This window comes from Oncorhynchus gorbuscha, linkage group LG15 (assembly GCF_021184085.1).
Source record: "Oncorhynchus gorbuscha isolate QuinsamMale2020 ecotype Even-year linkage group LG15, OgorEven_v1.0, whole genome shotgun sequence".
NCBI classification, from domain to species: Eukaryota; Metazoa; Chordata; class Actinopteri; order Salmoniformes; family Salmonidae; genus Oncorhynchus; species Oncorhynchus gorbuscha.
Window position 1 is genome coordinate 8,906,872 of NC_060187.1, and position 22,282 is coordinate 8,929,153.

The 22,282-nt window shown below is 45.5% G+C and overlaps 1 protein-coding gene across 10 annotated transcripts in view; it reads right to left on the reverse strand.

The window, feature by feature from the left end:
* LOC123996580 (disks large homolog 1-like) overlaps positions 1 to 22,282 on the reverse strand; it is a 320,554-nt gene that overhangs the window by 205,418 nt on the left and 92,854 nt on the right. For all 10 annotated transcript variants that reach the window (XM_046300045.1, XM_046300039.1, XM_046300038.1 and 7 more), the window contains one exon: positions 4,517 to 4,825. In XM_046300045.1, the coding sequence (XP_046156001.1) occupies positions 4,517 to 4,825 (309 nt within the window). The remainder of the gene's footprint in view (positions 1 to 4,516; positions 4,826 to 22,282) is intronic.

Genomic DNA, 22,282 nt, shown 5'->3' on the forward strand with positions numbered 1-22,282 from the left:
ATATCTAGAGACAACACGGTAGCACCATACACAGAGACAACACGGTAGCACCATATCTAGAGACAACACGGTAGCACCATATCTAGAGACAACACTAGGTAGCACCATATCTAGAGACAACACGGTAGCACCATATCTAGAGAAACAACACGGTAGCACCATATCTAGAGACAACACGGTAGCACCATATCTAGAGACAACACGGTAGCACCATATCTAGAAACAACACGGTAGCACCATACACAGAGACAACACGGTAGCACCATATCTAGAGACAACACGGTAGCACCATATCTAGAGACAACACGGTAGCACCATACACAGAGACAACACGGTAGCACCATATCTAGAGACAACACGGTAGCACCATATCTAGAGACAACACGGTAGCACCATATCTAGAGACAACACGGTAGCACCATATCTAGAGACAACACGGTAGCACCATATCTAGAGACAACACGGTAGCACCATATCTAGAGACAACACGGTAGCACCATATCTAGAGACAACACGGTAGCACCATATCTAGAGACAACACGGTAGCACCATATCTAGAGACAACACGGTAGCACCATATCTAGAGACAACACGGTAGCACCATATCTAGAGACAACACGGTAGCACCATATCTAGAGACAACACGGTAGCACCATATCTAGAGACAACACGGTAGCACCATATCTAGAGACAACACGGTAGCACCATATCTAGAGACAACACGGTAGCACCATATCTAGAGACAACACGGTAGCACCATATCTAGAGACAACACGGTAGCACCATATCTCTAGCACCATATCTAGAGACAACACGGTAGCACCATATCTAGAGACAACACGGTAGCACCATATCTAGAGACAACACGGTAGCACCATATCTAGAGACAACACGGTAGCACCATATCTAGAGACAACACGGTAGCACCATATCTAGAGACAACACGGTAGCACCATATCTAGAGACAACACGGTAGCACCATATCTAGAGACAACACGGTAGCACCATATCTAGAGACAACACGGTAGCACCATATCTAGAGACAACACGGTAGCACCATACACAGAGACAACACGGTAGCACCATATCTAGAGACAACACGGTAGCACCATATCTAGAGACAACAGTAGCACCATACACAGAGACAACACGGTAGCACCATATCTAGAGACAACACGGTAGCACCATATCTAGAGACAACACGGTAGCACCATATCTAGAGACAACACGGTAGCACCATATCTAGAGACAACACGGTAGCACCATACACAGAGACAACACGGTAGCACCATATCTAGAGACAACACGGTAGCACCATATCTAGAGACAACACGGTAGCACCATATCTAGAGACAACACGGTAGCACCATATCTAGAGACAACACGGTAGCACCATATCTAGAAACAACACGGTAGCACCATACACAGAGACAAGAGAGACAACACGGTAGCACCATATCTAGAACAACACGGTAGCACCATATCTAGAGACAACACGGTAGCACCATATCTAGAAACAACACAGTAGCACCATACACAGAGACAACACGGTAGCACCATATCTAGAGACAACACGGTAGCACCATATCTAGAGACAACACGGTAGCACCATAGAGACAACACGGTAGCACCATATCTAGAACAACACGGTAGCACCATATCTAGAGACAACACGGTAGCACCATATCTAGAGACAACACGGTAGCACCATATCTAGAGACAACACGGTAGCACCATATCTAGAGACAACACGGTAGCACCATATCTAGACAACACGGTAGCACCATATCTAGACAACACGGTAGCACCATATCTAGAGACAACACGGTAGCACCATATCTAGAGACAACACGGTAGCACCATATCTAGAGACAACACGGTAGCACCATATCTAGAGACAACACGGTAGCACCATATCTAGAGACAACACGGTAGCACCATATCTAGAGACAACACGGTAGCACCATATCTAGAGACAACACGGTAGCACCATATCTAGAGACAACACGGTAGCACCATATCTAGAGACAACACGGTAGCACCATATCTAGAGACAACACGGTAGCACCATATCTAGAGACAACACGGTAGCACCATATCTAGAGACAACACGGTAGCACCATATCTAGAGACAACACGGTAGCACCATATCTAGAGACAACACGGTAGCACCATATCTAGAAACACGGTAGCACCATATCTAGAGACAACACGGTAGCACCATATCTAGAGACAACACGGTAGCACCATATCTAGAAACACGGTAGCACCATATCTAGAGACAACACGGTAGCACCATATCTAGAGACAACACGGTAGCACCATATCTAGAGACAACACGGTAGCACCATACACAGAGACAACACGGTAGCACCATATCTAGAGACAACACGGTAGCACCATATCTAGAGACAACACTGTAGCACCATATCTAGAAACACGGTAGCACCATATCTAGAGACAACACTGTAGCACCATATCTAGAAACACGGTAGCACCATACAGAGATAACATGGTAACACCATACAGTCTATGGTAAAGACACACTCTAGCCAACTGCTTGTGCGTATCTCTGGTTCTTACCATGGCTATGCCAACATTGAGATGTATAGGCCTTTTGAAACAGCCCTGGAGGAGTCCCTCCTTCTTCTAATGCTTTGTGTGTTGATGCACTAAAGGGGCTTCTATTATGGTATCGTGTACAAGCCTGTTAAAAGGTAGGTGTGTAAATAGGAAAGTATAAACCAGATAAAGATATTTTTAAAAAACAAGTGGAGGGAGGGAGAGAGAGAGAGAGAGAGAGGGAGAGAGGGGGAGGGAGAGAGGGAGAGAGGGAGAGGAAGAGAGGGAGGGAGGGAGGGGAATATATCAACCGTTCACTTTCATGTGCATGCAACCATATAGCGTATGTCTGTGTTAACAGCATGTACCGTATGTCTGTCAACACCATGTAGCGTATGTCTGTCAACACCATGTACCGTATGTCTGTCAACACCATGTACCGTACGTCTGTCAACACCATGCACCGTACGTCTGTCAACACCATGCACCGTACGTCTGTCAACACTATGCACCGTACGTCTGTCAACACCATGTACCGTATGTCTGTCAACACCATGCACCGTATGTCTGTCAACACCATGTACCGTATGTCTGTCAACACCATGTACCGTATGTCTGTCAACACCATGCACCGTATGTCTGTCAACACCATGTACCGTATGTCTGTCAACACCATGTACCGTATGTCTGTCAACACCATGTACCGTATGTCTGTCAACACCATGTACCGTATGTCTGTCAACACCATGCACCGTATGTCTGTCAACACCATGTACCGTATGTCTGTCAACACCATGCACCGTATGTCTGTCAACACCATGCACCGTATGTCTGTCAACACCATGTACCGTATGTCTGTCAACACCATGCACCGTACGTTTGTCTGTGTCAACACCATGTACCGTACGTTTGTCTGTGTCAACACCATGTACCGTACGTTTGTCTGTCAACACCATGTACCGTATGTTTGTCTGTGTCAACACCATGTACCGTATGTTTGTCTGTGTCAACACCATGTACCGTACGTCTGTTAACACCATGTACCGTACGTCTGTCAACACCATGTACCGTATGTCTGTCAACACCATGTACCGTATGTCTGTCAACACCATGTACCGTATGTCTGTCAACACCATGTACCGTATGTCTGTCAACACCATGCACCGTATGTCTGTCAACACCATGTACCGTATGTCTGTGTCAACACCATGTACCGTATGTCTGTCAACACCATGCACCGTATGTCTGTCAACACCATGTACCGTATGTTTGTCTGTCAACACCATGTACCGTATGTTTGTCTGTGTCAACACCATGTACCGTATGTTTGTCTGTCAACACCATGTACCGTACGTTTGTCTGTGTCAACACCATGTACCGTACGTTTGTCTGTGTCAACACCATGTACCGTACGTTTGTCTGTGTCAACACCATGTACCGTATGTTTGTCTGTCAACACCATGTACCGTATGTCTGTCAACACCATGTACCGTATGTTTGTCTGTCAACACCATGTACCGTATGTTTGTCTGTGTCAACACCATGTACCGTATGTTTGTCTGTGTCAACACCATGTACCGTATGTTTGTCTGTCAACACTATGTACCGTATGTCTGTCAACACCATGTACCGTATGTTTGTCTGTCAACACCATGTACCGTATGTTTGTCTGTGTCAACGCCATGTACCGTATGTTTGTCTGTCAACACCATGTACCGTATGTCTGTCAACACCATGTACCGTATGTCTGTCAACACCATGTACCGTATGTTTGTCTGTCAACACCATGTACCGTATGTTTGTCTGTCAACACCATGTACCGTACGTTTGTCTGTAAACACCATGTACCGTACGTTTGTCTGTGTCAACACCATGTACCGTACGTTTGTCTGTGTCAACACCATGTACCGTACGTTTGTCTGTCAACACCATGTACATATAAGCAGTGTCCTACCTTCATAGGGGAGATGTGTGCGTGGGAGACATATCCATGGACGTTCTCTATCTGAGACAGGTTTTTCTCCGCTACCTGGACCAGCTCTGGCCGTCCCTCCCCCCTGCCCTCTCTCTCTCCCCTGCCGTGGTGGTACCCATCCAGGGTTCCCCCTCCATGGTGGCTGCGGAGGGTCCCGTGATGGCTCCCTGGCAGCTCCCGCTCTCTGCCTCTCTCCTCCAGGCTGGGGTAGGGGTGCTGGGGACAGGCCTGAGACTGACCCTGGTCCTGCTGGGGGGTAGAACCATCCTCATCCTGAATCCTGTACTTCTGTAGAGGGAAGGTGGGGGAGAGGGAGAGGTTTGTTAGTTTTGAGGTCACGGTGGAAGAGGACCAAGCACGTCTAAATGGGCTTAGTGTCACTCAGAGAGAACTGTCTGAAGACCAAACAGACTGTGTGCCATCACACTGTTTGTGTTTGCGTGCGTGTGAATGCGTTTATGCTATAGTGCGTGCATGTGTGTGCCTGCGTGTGTGTGTCTAGCTGTAGATCAGGCCAGGTGTTGGCCCGGCGTGGAATTAATAGCTTTAGGAGTGTGACCCATCGTTCCATGATGATATAGCCACAATAAATAACAATAACATAATGTTGCTGAGACATACACAGCATGATCACATCTCTCTTCCACTGTGACTCCTGCCTCTGACAACACAGACCCACCCAATCAACCAGCAGAGCACTGCTACAGGGCAGGACGTTGTTAATCTGAGCCACTAGCAGAGCACTGCTACAGGGCAGGACGTCAGGACGTTGTTAATCTGAGCCACTAGCAGAGCACTGCTACAGGGCAGGACGTCAGGACGTTGTTAATCTGAGCCCCTAGCAGAGCACTGCTACAGGGCAGGACGTCAGGACGTTGTTAATCTGAGCCACTAGCAGAGCACTGCTACAGGGCAGGACGTCAGGACGTTGTTAATCTGAGCCACTAGCAGAGCACTGCTACAGGGCAGGACGTCAGGACGTTGTTAATCTGAGCCACTAGCAGACAAGTTGTGGTACTAATTCAGACCAGATGATTGGACTCTCTGGGCAATCAGTGACATTACCCAATCAATGAACTACCAGGGGGAAACAAACAATATTGCAATTCTTGAGGCATTGGTTTCAAGTGCTCTACTTTGGGAGTGTAATGGACTAGACTGGTTTGAGCCCTGGCCTCCTTTGGGAGTGGACTGGTTTGAAGAGAAACCTGGCCTCCTTTGGGAGTGGACTGGTTTGAAGAGAAACCTGGCCTCCTTTGGGAGTGGACTGGTTTGAAGAGAAACCTGGCCTCCTTTGGGAGTGGACTGGTTTGAAGAACCCTGGCTTGCTGTGGGACTGGACTGGTTTGAAGAACCCTGGCTTGCTGTGGGAGTGGACTGGACTGGTTTGAAGAACCCTGGCTTGCTGTGGGAGTGGACTGGACTGGTTTGAAGAACCCTGGCTTGCTGTGGGAGTGGACTGGACTGGTTTGAAGAACCCTGGCTTGCTGTGGGAGTGGACTAGACTGGTTTGAAGAACCCTTGCTTGCTGTGGGAGTGGACTAGACTGGTTTGAAGAACCCTGGCTTGCTGTGGGAGTGGACTGGACTGGTTTGAAGAACCCTGGCTTGCTGTGGGAGTGGACTAGACTGGTTTGAAGAACCCTGGCTTGCTGTGGGAGTGGACTGGAAGAGCCGCCGCTTCACTTAAGGCATTTAGCTGAAAGAGAAAGAAGGAAGTATTCTAACTCCTGTCTAATGTGAGTCTGCAGGTGTAGCTGAATGAGGACACTGGCTGTCCCCAAGGAGAGAAGAAGAGAGAATAAGAAGAGAGGGAGAGAAGAAGAACAGAGAGAAAAGGTGGAAATGGAGAAAAAAACACAAGTGGAGAGAGGGAAAATAGAGGAGGACCTCCCGAAATAAACTTGATGATACAGGTACTGTAGGTGTGTCCTCACAAGACCACACCCTCCCTCTCCTCCCCCTTTCTCTCTCTACCTCCCTCCCTCGCTCTCTCTCTCTACCTCTCTCCCTCCCTTCCTCACTCCCTCCCTCCCTCGCTCTCCCCGTCCCTCCCTCGCTCTCCCCGTCCCTCCCTCGCTCTCCCCGTCCCTCCCTCGCTCTCCCCGTCCCTCCCTCGCTCTCCCCGTCCCTCCCTCGCTCTCCCCGTCCCTCCCTCGCTCTCCCCGTCCCTCCCTCGCTCTCTCCGTCCCTCCCTCGCTCTCTCGCTCCCTCCCTCCCTCGCTCTCTCGCTCCCTCCCTCCCTCGCTCTCTCGCTCCCTCCGTCCCTCCCTCTCTTTCTCTTCCTGGGCCATCACACTGACACCAATTTGCAAAGTTCTCCAGTGAAACCAGACTGGGGAGGGTACTGGTGTTGGGCTGCTCAACACACTAACAGTTTTCAACATCCCTGCTTTACATCCATCTTTTAACACCTTGGAGAAACATGTGAACAATGCTTCAGGAACAATGGAAGAATCAGCAACTCGTGACACACATACAGTCTAGTCAGTTTACAGCTGCTGTGCCAACTCAGCTGCCAGCCTCAGGGAGTATATGCCACCCCATCTCTCATCACCGGCCATACTGCGGTTTGTCCACTCGGTCTGACCTTTAACCTCCGGACCCCCTCAGAAGGCTGCTCTGGCTTCTTGAGGGTCAAGGGGTCAGCAAAGGGCGATCAACACCAACTGTGCTAGACCGACCACAGTCACAGAGACACAGTTACTGTACATATTATCTGCGCACAATCAGACCACTTTTGGCAATTTAAAATAAAAAGACGCCGTTAGAGCAAAGAGATGGAGGAAGTGGAAGTATTGTGTCAGGATTAGCTCCCTGTGTCGACCCGATACAGTTTCCTCTTCTCCCGGTCGTGGAAGTCACACAAATAAGACACTAATCTGGTTTAGAGCAGAGGCCCCTATGTGTTCACACACACCACAAAGACAATACAGCCAGGTCTGTCTGTAGTTCTGTATGTCTGTAGGTCTGTCTGTGGTTATATAAGTCTGTCTGTGGTTCTGTAGGTCTGTTCTGCAGGTCTGTCTGTAGTTCTGTATGTCTGTAGGTCTGTCTGTAGTTCTGTATGCCTGTAGGTCTGTCTGTGGTTATGTAGGTCTGTCTGTAGTTCTGTACACCTTTAGGTCTGTCTGTAGTTATGTAGGCCTGTCTGTAGTTCTGTATGCCTGTAGGCCTGTCTGTGGTTATGTATGTCTGTAGGTCTGTCTGTAGTTCTGTATACCTTTAGGTCTGTCTGTAGTTCTGTATGTCTGTAGGTCTGTCTGTAGTTCTGTATACCTGTCTGTGGTTATGTAGGCCTGTCTGTAGTTCTGTATGCCTGTAGGCCTGTCTGTAGTTCTGTATGTCTGTAGGTCTGTCTGTAGTTCTGTATACCTTTAGGTCTGTCTGTGGTTATGTAGGTCTGTCTGTAGTTCTGTATGTCTGTAGGTCTGTCTGTAGTTCTGTATACCTTTAGGTCTGTCTGTGGTTATGTAGGTCTGTCTGTAGTTCTGTATGCCTGTAGGTCTGTCTATAGTTCTATATGCCTGTAGTTCTGTAGGTCTGTAGGTCTGTCTGTAGTTCTGTAAGTCTGTCTGTAGTTATGTAGGTCTGCAGGTCCTGGATGTTAAATGACTTTGAAGATCTAATGGGAATGTGTGTGTGCAGCTGAGCTGTGTACAGTCAAAGTCTCTTGCTCATAGGGTATGCTTCATCTTCATAACAGACAGACTGGTCCTAGTTGCTTTGAGATATTATTTTATTTTGGTTAGATTCCATGGCAGGCTTTAGACTGTACCTCTGTGTGAGTGAGTGAGTGAGTGAGTGAGTGAGTGAGTGAGTGAGTGAGTGAGTGTCCCTCTCTCACGGACTAGCTTTACATCATGGTCAAGGCTAGGATGACATGAGATGGGGAAAGAGGGGGGGGGGATACCTAGTCAGTTTTACAACTGAATGCATTCAACTGAAATGTGTCTTCCTCATTTAACCCTCAATCAGAGAGGTGAGGGGGGCTGCCTTAAATCGACATCCATGTCTTTGGCGCCCGGGGAACAGTGCCTTGCTCAGGGGCAGAATGACAGATTTTTACCTCGTCAGCTCTTTCGGTTACTGGCCCAACGCTCTAACCACTAGGCTAGGAGATCGGATGGGATGCTCTCACGGTTCTACTCACCAGGGGTGCTGGCGGTGATTGATTCAGCTCACACTACCTCTGCCATAGGCCCATACCTACTTTCTCATGACTGAATGCACTGATAAATTAATGAGTTGCAAACTGTGTTCACTTAAAAGTGGAACTGACAGCATCTAAGCAACACGAAATCTTATTAAAATCTGTTCATATACACCCCCAGGAAGAATTTAAAACATTTTCTGACAAGCGAGCACTTAGATATGGTCATTTTCAGGTGTTCATAAATTCTTAAGAGTGTTTGGGAATTAGTCAGGCATTTGTGATAATTCTACAGAAATATAGAGTGGGAGAGCAGCCGTGAGTTTGGACAAGGTTTTATTTACTGCAGTGTAAATAAAACCTAATAAAAACATCTCTCGTCAGGACCGGAGTCCACACAGACCGGTGAGACATAGACCAATCAGAGCTACAGTAAGCCTTAATGCAAACCGGTGAGCCGTAGACCAATCAGAGCTACAGTAAGCCTTAATGCAAACGGGTGAGACGTAGACCAATCAGAGCTACAGTAAGCCTTAATGCAAACGGGTGAGCCATAGACCAATCAGAGCTACAGTAAGCCTTAATGCAAACCGGTGAGCCGTAGACCAATCAGAGCTACAGTAAGCCTTAATGCAAACCGGTGAGCCGTAGACCAATCAAAGCTACAGTAAGCCTTAATGCAAACCGGTGAGCCATAGACCAATCAGAGCTACAGTAAGCCTTAATGCAGACCGGTGAGCCGTAGACCAATCAGAGCTACAGTAAGCCTTAATGCAAACCGGTGAGCCGTAGACCAATCAAAGCTACAGTAAGCCTTAATGCAAACCGGTGAGCCATAGACCAATCAGAGCTACAGTAAGCCTTAATGCAAACGGGTGAGCCATAGACCAATCAGAGCTACAGTAAGCCTTAATGCAAACCGGTGAGCCATAGACCAATCAGAGCTACAGTAAGCCTTAATGCAGACCGGTGAGCCATAGACCAATCAGAGCTACAGTAAGCCTTAATGCAAACAAGCCATTTGCCACAACAGGCCTGCCATCATTCACTATGAACTGGACTGTGTGTTTACAGACAGTAGGGCCTGCCATCATTCACTATGAACTGGACTGTGTGTTTCCAGGCAGTAGGGCCTGCCATCATTCACTATGAACTGGACTGTGTGTTTCCAGGCAGTAGGGCCTGTCATCATTCACTTTGAACTGGACTGTGTGTTTACAGGCAGTAGGGCCTGCCATCATTCACTATGAACTGGACTGTGTGTTTACAAGCAGTTGTAATAATGTGACACCTGAATGGATTTCATGCAAATATCCCAGGAGTCCTCATACATTTGGGAATGTTACAGTCCTAATGACCAAACAACCATGAAAAGGTAGGTTCTCTCTCCATCAGTTATGCACATCAACAACAAGATCAACAACTAATGCTAGCCGGAGCAAGATGTGCTAAAACTCTAACGAAGGAACATGAGATAAACCCTCTCAAACTTTTTCAGATAGTTGGACGTCAAAATTGCACTGACAAACGATGTGGAGTTGTAGCCCACTGGTCCTTCTGCAGCTTGCCGGCCAATGCATGTTTGTCCCAACCAAGCACCCAAGCTAACTGGCTACTTCCAGACACCAAATGAGAGAACTCTTGATTATTTTACTCGCCCTAGCAGAGCTGGTTAGGCTGTTTACATGTTATCTAGAGAGAGTTTGTGAGTAACTATTACTTTTTTTTTGGCCTACATTTACTGACACCGGTCATATTCAGCGGGTAAATTCATCCGTTACACACAGACGAGAGTGCTCCGAAATCGGAGTAGCTAGCTAGATATCCCGTTTGCTAGCATATCTCGTGCATTTGCAAATTCACTCTGGCTAACAGTAGAGGAAGTTCTTGCTAGATAACCAAATGACACCTGCATCTCTAGCTGTGTATAGCCACCGAAAAACAATGAGGGGAAAAGGTTGCACATGCTAGCCTGTTAGCCACGTTATGACTGACTGGTGATCGTTGCACATGCTAGCCTGTTAGCCACGTTATGACTGACTGGTGATCATTGCACATGCTAGCCTATTAGCCACGTTATGACTGACTGGTGATCGTTGCACATGCTAGCCTATTAGCCACGTTATGACTGACTGGTGATCGTTGCACATGCTAGCCTATTAGCCACGTTATGACTGACTGGTGATCGTTGCACATGCTAGCCTATTAGCCACGTTATGACTGACTGGTGATCGTTGCACATGCTAGCCTATTAGCCACGTTATGACTGACTGGTGATCGTTGCACATGCTAGCCTATTAGCCACGTTATGACTGACTGGTGATCGTTGCACATGCTAGCCTATTAGCCACGTTATGACTGACTGGTGATCGTTGCACATGCTAGCCTATTAGCCACGTTATGACTGACTGGTGATCGTTGCACATGCTAGCCTATTAGCCACGTTATGACTGACTGGTGATCGTTGCACATGCTAGTCTGATTGTATTGACATTCCCAGCCTTAGTTACATTTGCCTGTTTTTGTCCAAAAATATTGAGTCCTTGATACTAAAACAATGCTGCCTCCATTCGGTATGCAAACGATGTACCAAGCCAGCTGTGATTTACAACCTGATCTCAATACTTTTGGGGACTACCAAGAAATGTATTGGTGAATTATATTAATCGTTGAACTGCATCCGTCTATTCTGCCAACATTGCCTTAGTGTACGTCATGGGACGTTGAGTTACATAGAACCTATTTTTAAACCACTTAGAAAGTTGGTTTTAAAGCATAAACTGGGAACTTTATATTTTTGAGTGATATGATTGGCTGTTTCATATCTGCAAAGTAGATAAAACGCTGTCGGTCCTTCTGTAGCTCAGTTGGTAGAGCATGGCGCTGTCGGTCCTTCTGTAGCTCAGTTGGTAGAGCATGGCGCTGTCGGTCCTTCTGTAGCTCAGTTGGTAGAGCATGGCGCTGTCGGTCCTTCTGTAGCTCAGTTGGTAGAGCATGGTGCTGTCGGTCCTTCTGTAGCTCAGTTGGTAGAGCATGGCGCTTGTAACGCCAGGGTAGTGGGTTCGATTCCCGGGACCACCCATACGTAGAATGTATGCACACATGACTGTAAGTCGCTTTGGATAAAAGCGTCTGCTAAATGGCATATATTATTATTATATATTACTTTAAATGTATAAGAGAGAAAAAAGACTGCACTCAAACAAACCTGACGAGTCATTTAGACTAAATCAAACGGAATGAAATATACATTCATGTATGTCTTTAACTGAGATATAGATTCATGTATGTTATAAATGTATGTCTTTAACTGAGATATAGATTCATGTATGTTATAAATGTATGTCTTTAACTGAGATATAGATTCATGTATGTTATGAATGTATGTCTTTAACTGAGATATAGATTCATGTATGTTATAAATCTATTCGTAAAGTATTCAGACCACTTGACTTTTTCAACATTTTTGTAAACTTTTTTCCCTTGATCAATCTACACACAATACCCCACCACAATGACATCGCAATACCCCACAATGACATCGCAATACCCCACAATGACATCGCAATACCCCACAATGACATCGCAATACCCCACAATGACATCGCAATACCCCACAATGACATCGCAATACCCCACAATGACATCGCAATACCCCACAATGACATCGCAATACCAATACCCCACAATGACATCGCAATACCAATACCCCACAATGACATCGCAATACCCCACAATGACATCGCAATACCCCACAATGACATCGCAATACCCCACAATGACATCGCAATACCCCACAATGACATCGCAATACCAATACCCCACAATGACATCGCAATACCAATACCCCACAATGACATCGCAATACCAATACCCCACAATGACATCGCAATACCAATACCCCACAATGACATCGCAATACCCCACAATGACATCGCAATACCCCACAATGACATCGCAATACCACATAATGACATCACAATACCCCATAATGACATCACAATACCCCATAATGACATCACAACACCCCCTAATGATAAAACACAGGTTTTTAGAAATGTTTGCAAATAAAACATAAATAAAACAATATCACAATTACAGAAGTATTCAGACCCTTTACTCAGTACTTTGTTGAAGCACCTTTGGCAGCGATTACAGCATTGAGTCTTCTTGTGTATGATGCTACAAGCTTGGCACACCTGTATTTGGGGAGTTCTCCCATTTTTCTCTGCAGATCCTCTCAAACTTTCAGGTTGGGTGAGGAGCGTTGCAGCACTTTGCTCTCTGTACTTTGCTCTGTTCATCTTTCCCTCGATCCTGACTTGTCTCGCAGTCCTTGCCGCTGAAACAGATCCCCACAGCACAGCATAGGGATGGTGCCAGGTTTCCTCCAGACGTGACACTTGGCATTCAGGTCAAAGAGTTCAATCTTGGTTTTATCAGACCAGAGAATCATGTTCCTCATGGTCTGAGTGTCCTTTAGGTGCCTTTTGGCAAACGCCAAGTGAGCTGTCATGTGCCTTTTACTGAGGAGTGTCTTCCGTCTGGCCACTCTACCATAAAGGCCTGATTGGTGGGGGGCTGCAGAGATGGTTGTCCTTCTGAAAGGTTCCCCTTTCTCCACAGAGGAACTCTGGAGCTCTGTCAGAGTGACCATCGGGTTTCTTGGTCACCTCCCTGACCAAGGCCCTTCTCCCCGGATTGCTCAGTTTGGCCGGGCGGCCAGCTCTAGGAAGAGTCTTGGTGGTTCCAAACTTCTTCCACTAAAGAATGATGGAGGCCACTGTGTTCTTGGGGACCTACAAGCCTGCAGACATTTTTTGTCACCCTTCCCCAGATCTGTGCTTCGACACAATCCTGTCTCGGAGCGCTACGGACAATTCCTTCTACCTCATGGCTTGGTTTCTGCTCTGACATTCACGGTCTACTGTGGGACTAGACAGGTGTGGACAGGTGTGTTATTCCTTCTACCAGGTGTGTTATATAGACAGGTGTGGCTTGTGTTTCTGCAGGTGTGTTATATAGACAGGTGTGTTATATGACATTCACTGTTATCAACTGTGGGACAGGTGTGTTATATAGACAGGTGTGTTATATGACAGGTGTGTGCCTTTCCAAATCATGTCCAATCAATTGAATTTACCACAGGTGGAATCTAATCAAGTTGTAGGAACATCAAGGTTGATCAATGGAAACAGGATGCACCTGAGCTCAATGTCGAGTCTCATAGCAAAGGGTTTTATGTAAATAAGTTCAGTTTATTTTTAATACTTTCGCAAATAAATCGGAAAACCAGTTTTTTCTTTGTCATTATGGGGTATTGTGTGTAGATTGATGAGGGGAAAACCTATTTAGTGAGTGAGTGAGTGAGTGAGTGAGTGAGTGAGTGAGTGAGTGAGTGAGTGAGTGAGTGAGTGAGTGAGTGAGTGAGTGAGTGAGTGAGTGAGTGAGTGAGTGAGTGAGTGAGTGAGTGAGTGAGTGAGTGAGTGAGTGAGTGAGTGAGCTGAGGGGGGCATCCCATATCCAGGATGGTACAGAATTCTCTTTTCTTCTTCAATCTCCAGTCACAGCCCAACCCGTCCATCCCAGTCATGGCCCAATGACTCACAACCTCACACATCATGTCTGCTCTAGTCCTCCACTTTACTGCATGACACTGATTTACATAATAGCCTGAGCCTCCCAGTCAAACATGGGTGTATGACTTGTGTTCAACCATGGCCAGTATACAACGCCAGGCCTCAACCTATAGTACAGTACACGCAAATGACAGAAAACCGGAGAAAAAGTGAAGATGGATAAGAGAAAGATGAGAGGATTAGCAGATGGATAAGAGAAAGATGAGAGGATTAGCAGATGGATAAGAGAAAGATGAGAGGATGGATAGAGAAAGATGAGAGGATTAGCAGATGGATAAGAGAAAGATGAGAGGATAAGAAAATGGATAGAGGAAGATGAGAGGATTAGAAGATGAATAGAGGAAGATGAGAGGATTAGCAGATGGATAGAGAAAGAGAAAAGGATTAGCAGATGGATAGAAAAAGAGAACAGGATTAGAAGATGAGAGGATTAGCAGATGGATAGAGAAAGATGAGAGGATTAGCAGATGGATAGAGAAAGATAAGAGGATTAGCAGATGGATAGAGGAAGATGAGAGGATTAGCAGATGGATATAGGAAGATGAGGGGATTAGCAGATGGATAGGAGAAGGATGAGAGGATTAGCAGATGGATAGAGAAAGAGAAGAGGATTAGAAGAAGATGAGAGGATTAGCAGATGGATAGAGGAAATGGATGAGAGGATTAGCAGATGGATAGAGAAAGATGAGGATTAGCAGATGGAGAAAGATGAGAGGATTAGCAGATGGATAGAGAAAGAGAAGAGGATTAGAAGATGAGGATTAGCAGATGGATAAGAGAAAGATGAGAGGATTAGCAGATGGATAAGAGAAAGAGAAGAGGATTAGCAGATGGATAGAGAAAGATGAGGGATTAGCAGATGGATAGAGAAAGAGAAGAGGATTAGAAGATGAGGATTAGCAGATGGATAAGAGAAAGATGAGGATTAGCAGATGGATAGAGAAAGAGAAGAGGATTAGCAGATGGATAGGAGAAGGATGAGGGGATTAGCAGATGGATAGAGAAAGAGAAGAGGATTAGAAGATGAGGATTAGCAGATGGATAAGAGAAAGATGAGAGGATTAGCAGATGGATAAGAGAAAGAGAGGATTAGCAGATGGATAAGAGAAAGAAGAGGATTAGCAGATGGATAGAGAAAGATGAGAGGATTAGCAGATGGATAGAGAAAGAGAAGAGGATTAGCAGATGGATAGAGAAAGATGAGAGGATTAGCAGATGGATAGAGAAAGAGAAGAGGATTAGAAGATGAGAGGATTAGCAGCATCTGTGTGAGGCTAATTACAGAAGCCCAGAGGCCAAAAGAGCAGTGCTCCCAGTCAGCCAATCAGTCAGTCAGTCAGTCAGTCCCTCCAAATGTGACAGCTCAGCTGCATATAACCACAGCTGTTTGGTGTGGGTTAAAGATTGCCTGGGCAGTCAGAGTACTCAATATACAGATAACTGCCAAAATAAAGGAAACACTTGCGTAACTGAGGGACAGAAAGTACATTGCAAGCAAGTTCTGTCACACAGGTTTGGTTCTGGAGTTAATTAAGCAATTAACATTGCATTGGATCATTTACAGATGTAGGATGTTAATTTGATCACCCAGTTGCAGAACTGTCCTGCAATGCAGTAAATATAAAACGTGTAGGGTGGGTTGCACCAACATGGCTTAAATTATTCTAGGATGAGAGCTAATCTAGGTTTTTGTAAATCGAGGTTTAGAATTCAAATCTGAGATGTTGTTGCACCACTTAATTTAGAATCTGGATCAGTAAATCTGTGATTACCGGGTTTTAAACTATGATTAGTGACACATTACACCAATATTGAGGTGTTTTGTGAGTTGAAACAAAGTAGCTAGCCTACCTGACAAATGAGGCAACAAAGTTGCTGTTCCTTGATCAAATAATATATAATAATAATATATGCCATTTAGCAGACGCTTTTATCCAAAGCGACTTACAGTCATGTGTGCATACATTCTACGTATGGGTGGTCCCGGGAATCGAACCCACTACCCTGGCGTTACAAGCGCCATGCTCTACCAACTGAGCTACAGAAGGACCACAAATAATCATATAGCAGTGCTGCAACTCCCTCGTGAAAGGTTCACATGGGTTGGCTCATTTGACATTAAATCTGTTATTTGCCAGTACTAGACAGACAACTTGTTTGTTAACTAACGTTAGCTACTGTAGCTGGCTAGCTAGTTTATAAACCAAGCTAGCTGGCATAAGATCAATTATTATTGTCATTACTTAACCATTTATCATTTGTTCACTGGCACGTCAAAGTTCAAATTTCATCCGCTTATGAAAAAACCCTCGTCAGCAGCTGATGCAGTAGTTTAGCAACGTACTGGAGGACAAAAAGACAGACGACTGGCACCTGGGCCATTTTATAAGAACGATTTAATGGATCGACAGGGATTACAAAGAGAAGAGAGACACAAATCAGATGAAGGCGTGCTGGAAAAAGTTCAAAGCGAAAGCCCAAAAAGGCCACGGCAGAGGAGAAGCAGCAGACATTTCAGACCGGAAGGAGGGCCTCCATCCAAGGGAATTGATCCTCTCTCCCAGAAGATATGCGAGCTGATTCCCCAGTAGTTTGACCCTCTCCTTAACCCCTATGATGACGACAGGCAACTCGACCCACCAATATTCAGTAAGCATAAATAACTGGTAAACATCGATGACTATAACACACTTTAAAACTAACATTAATGCTACTTCACTACAGTGTTTCCGTTATCAGTCCCGTTTCAGCATGTTGCATAACATCATCATTCGTACCAAGGCTGGGCATTTCATAAACCCCAATTAAATAGCTGTTCCTTTCCTTTAGTTGAGCTTACACCCTGTTGCCGTGGAGAAACAGCATCGCCTGGATCTTGCACCAGCAGAAGAACACCAGAGAGAGGCCAAGCAAACGCCCCAGAACTGACATGAACCAAGCTCATATTGATGTTTTTGGAGGCTGGAAAGAGAGAGAAAAATCTACTGCAGATTGAGGTCTTGAATTTACGAAGAAAGATACTGCAAATTCAGAAACAGAAACTCCTTCAGGGAAACAAATGCCCACTACTGTGTGAAGAATGCTCGTCTTTTTATTTATTAAAACAATTATTTATTCAAACAAATGCTTTCCCAAGAAATTTGGTGTCCTCCAGTCTTGTCCCCACTCTTAGTGTTCTGGTGTTTTCAGTTCCACCCGGTATGGTACTGAGAATAACAATGTCTTAATAATGCATGTTAATACCGAATGCCTACTTAGGAATTGTGTCGATCAAAATATAATATTACTTTTTACATGTTACCAGTGTTACATTATTTACACCTCACGTCTTCAAAATGGTTCTCAATCAAGGTTCTCCTCACAGCATTCCCATTTGCAGCATGTTGCACCTGGACATCTTCATCCGCCTCGGGTAAGACCCCGGGTAAGACCGCCCCCCGGGTAAGACCGCCCCGGGTAAGACCGCCCGGGTAAGACCTCCCGGGTAAGACCTCCCCGGGTAAGACCTCCCCGGGTAAGACCTCCCCGGGTAAGACCGCCACGGGTAAGACCGCCACGGGTAAGACCGCCACGGGTAAGACCGCCCCGGGTAAGACCGCCCCGGGTAAGACCGCCCCGGGTAAGACCGCCCCGGGTAGCTCTTCTTCTTGTCTCCTGCCAAGGTTATACAGAACTACCACTGCAATAATGATGTCAGTGTAGTGTCCATCTTCCTGCAGAGCCCCTCCTGTAGGCACGGAAATCTCTCTCTCTGAGACCTCTCGTCAGGATATGAGAGGTGGTGTTCTCTCTCTCTCTCTGAGACCTCTCGTCAGGATATGAGAGGTAGTGTTCTCTCTCTCTCTGAGATCTCTCGTCAGGATATGAGAGGTAGTGTTCTCTCTCTCTCTGAGACCTCTCGTCAGGATATGAGAGGTAGTGTTCTCTCTCTCTCTGAGATCTCTTGTCAGGATATGAGAGGTAGTGTTCTCTCTCTCTCTGAGATCTCTTGTCAGGATATGAGAGGTGGTGTTCTCTCTCTCTCTCTGAGATCTCTTGTCAGGATATGAGAGGTAGTGTTCTCTCTCTCTCTGAGATCTCTTGTCAGGATATGAGAGGTGGTGTTCTCTCTCTCTCTCTCTGAGATCTCTTGTCAGGATATGAGAGGTGGTGTCCTCTCTCTCTCTCTCTCTGAGATCTCTTGTCAGGATATGAGAGGTGGTGTTCTCTCTCTCTCTCTCTGAGACCTCTCGTCAGGATATGAGAGGTGGTGTTCTCTCTCTGAGATCTCTTGTCAGGATATGAGAGGTGGTGTTCTCTCTCTCTCTCTCTGAGACCTCTCGTCAGGATATGAGAGGTGGTGTTCTCTCTCTCTCTGAGACCTCTCGTCAGGATATGAGAGGTGGTGTTCTCTCTCTCAGACCTCTTGTCAGGATATGAGAGGTGGTGTTCTCTCTCTCTGAGACCTCTCGTCAGGATATGAGAGGTAGTGTTCTCTCTCTCTCTCTCTGAGACCTCTTGTCTATGAGACCTCTTGAGTCAGGATATGAGAGGTGGTGTTCTCTCTCTCTCTCTGAGACCTCTCGTCAGGATATGAGAGGTGGTGTTCTCTCTCTCTCTCTGAGACCTCTCGTCAGGATATGAGAGGTGGTGTTCTCTCTCTCTCTCTCTGAGACCTCTCGTCAGGATATGAGAGGTGGTGTTCTCTCTCTCAGACCTCTTGTCAGGATATGAGAGGTGGTGTTCTCTCTCTCTCTGAGACCTCTCGTCAGGATATGAGAGGTGGTGTTCTCTCTCTCTCTCTCTGAGATCTCTTGTCAGGATATGAGAGGTGGTGTTCTCTCTCTCTCTCTCTCTCTGAGATCTCTTGTCAGGATATGAGAGGTGGTGTTCTCTCTCTCTTCAGGTGTCTGGGGGTTTAAAGGCGGAGTCATAAAGTACCCATGACAGGCATATCCATTGTCACCTAGAAGGTGGCTTTGATATGCCCCTCTTTCCAGCATTGCACACATATGACTATTGTCTAAGACACTGGATGGATCCTGGCCATCCTAGCTAGGATGTTGGTGAGCTGATTTTTGTCATCACTGACAGCCTGCACGTTGATGGACCAGTAAGCTTTCCGATTACGGAATAGTTCTCCATTCAACGCCACCAGAGTTGGGAATAAGAATGTGTGTACAGTCTATCGCCCCGAGTACACCTGGAAATCTAGCTCTTCTGTAAAATCCAGCTGGCGATTCCACTGTAGGATTGAATGTAGTGATTCTTCAGACCGACAAAAGCACTGGACAGTCTGGCTAGAATCATGCAGACGGTTGACTTGTAGAGTCCAAAACGGTCCCCAACCACCATCTGGAAACATCCAGTTACATAGAACTGTAGGGCCACCAGGAGCTGAAGTGGTGGGGGTACAGTCTCGTTCCCATCACTCCCATACTTCACGGTTGGGTCCAACCTTTCTTTCCAGTTGCATTACAGAGTCCTTGGAGAAGCGGTATCTCTGAAAATATTTCAATGTTATCATAAAACTCAACAGGATTCAACCTGTTTCTAATTGTGTTCGTTCTGGTGTCTCCACAGCAGATTTGCTGCCATTTAGTCAGTTAAACCACATCAAGTGGCAGTTTGGAGATTAATCTCCAATCTAAGTTTATATTAAAAATATATATATAATAATTGCAACAGGCTTCAAAATTATCTAAATTAAAAGTAAAATCTAAAATATAGATCAGATGAATAATTAAATTAAAACTAGGTTTAACATTTGGTGCAACAAGATGAACAGATAAACCTTGATTTAACCAGGTTAAGAGGTTATCCATGTTGGTGCAACCCAGCCGTAGTATATTTGAAGTTTAAAAAGGCTTCTGAAGTTTGTAACTTTGAAATTTCAGACTTTATTTTCCCTTATGAAAAATGTATCGTCAACTCCTTTCAAAAGTGTCCATTAATTCTAATTAAAATGTCCTGTTGCTGCAGGATTATTTTCCTGCTGTTGCAAACTGGCTCAAATTAAGATCCAACATCTGTATCAAAATGCCAAGTTGCCCATTATTTTGGCGAGAAGAGGAGTTCTAAAAGAACACAGAGGGTTTAATGTTTCTCTCAGTCACCAGATCTCAACCCAATTGAACAACCAATGGGAGATTCTGGAGCGACGCCTGAGACGGCGTTTGTGGGAGATTCTGGATACCCAATACGCCATCCCAGCCTGACCTTTAACCCAATACGCCATCCCAGCCTGACCTTTAACCCAAATACGCCATCCCAGCCTGACCTTTAACCCAAATACACCATCCCAGCCTGACCTTAACCCAATACGCCATCCCAGCCTGACCTTAACCCAATACGCCATCCCAACCTGACCTTAACCCAATATGCCATCCCAGCCTGACCTTAACCCAATATGCCATCCCAGCCTGACCTTTAACCCAAATACGCCATCCCAGCCTGACCTTTAACCCAAATACACCATCCCAGCCTGACCTTAACCCAATACGCCATCCCAGCCTGACCTTAACCCAATACGCCATCCCAGCCTGACCTTAACCCAATACGCCATCCCAGCCTGACCTTTAACCCAATACGCCATCCCAGCCTGACCTTTAACCCAATACGCCATCCCAGCCTGACCTTTAACCCAATATGCCATCCCAGCCTGACCTTAACCCAATATGCCATCCCAGCCTGACCTTAACCCAATATGCCATCCCAGCCTGACCTTAACCCAATATGCCATCCCAGCCTGACCTTAACCCAATATGCCATCCCAGCCTGACCTTAACCCAATATGCCATCCCAGCCTGACCTTAACCCAATATGCCATCCCAGCCTGACCTTAACCCAATATGCCATCCCAGCCTGACCTTAACCCAATACGCCATCCCAGCCTGACCTTAACCCAATACACCATCCCAGCCTGACCTTTAACCCAATATGCCATCCCAGCCTGAACAGTGTAGATGGTATTGTCCTTCTGAAAAGTGAATTCCTCTACCAGTGTCTGGTGTAAAACAGACTAAAGCAGGTTTTCCTCTATGATTTTGCCTGTGTCCCTTTCTGTTTATCCTGAAAAACTCTCTAGTCTTTGCCGATGACAAGCATACTCATTCCATGATGCAGCCACCACCATGCTTGAAAATAAGGAGGCAATTACTCAGTGACTACCTCATGAAGCTAGTCGTTCTGCCCCTGAACAAGGCAGTTAACCCACTGTTCCTAGGCAGTCATTGAAAATAAGAATTTGTTCTTAAATGACTTGCCTAGTTGACTTACCTATAAAGGTAAAATAAATCAAAACAATAAAGCTGGTTGAGAGAATACCAAGAGTGTGCAAAGCTGTCATCGAGGCAAAGAGTGGCTACTTAGAAGAATAGAAGAATCTAAAATGAAATATATATTTTGATTTGTTAAACCCTTTTTTAGTTACTACATGATTTCATAGTGTTGATGTCTTCATTATTATTCTACAATGTAGAAAATAATCAAAATAAAGAAAAACCCTTGAGTTAGTAGGTGTCCAAACGTTTCACTGTACTGTATATAATAATCATCTGTTTAATCATCTATTCACTGGTACTGTATTCTTGTATATAATCATCTATTCACTGTACTGTATATAATCATCTATTCACTGGTACTGTAAAAATCTTTTCAACTGTATATAATCATCTTTTCTGGTACTGTATATAATCATCTTTTCACTGGTAATATAATCATCTATTTGGTACTGTATATAATCATCTTTTCACTGGTACTGTATATAAAACTGGTACTGTATATAATCATCTATTCACTGGTACTGTATATAATCAAAATCCAAAAAAAAAAGTAATCCTAACTCTTACTATACATTTTATAATAAGAGTTTAATTAGCCAGAGTGTGTTGGCCAGAGTGTTATTACATGAGACAGTGAGAGGGTTGAGGAGGGGAGGAAGGGAATCGCCCAGAGGCGCAGAGAGGAACAGTTG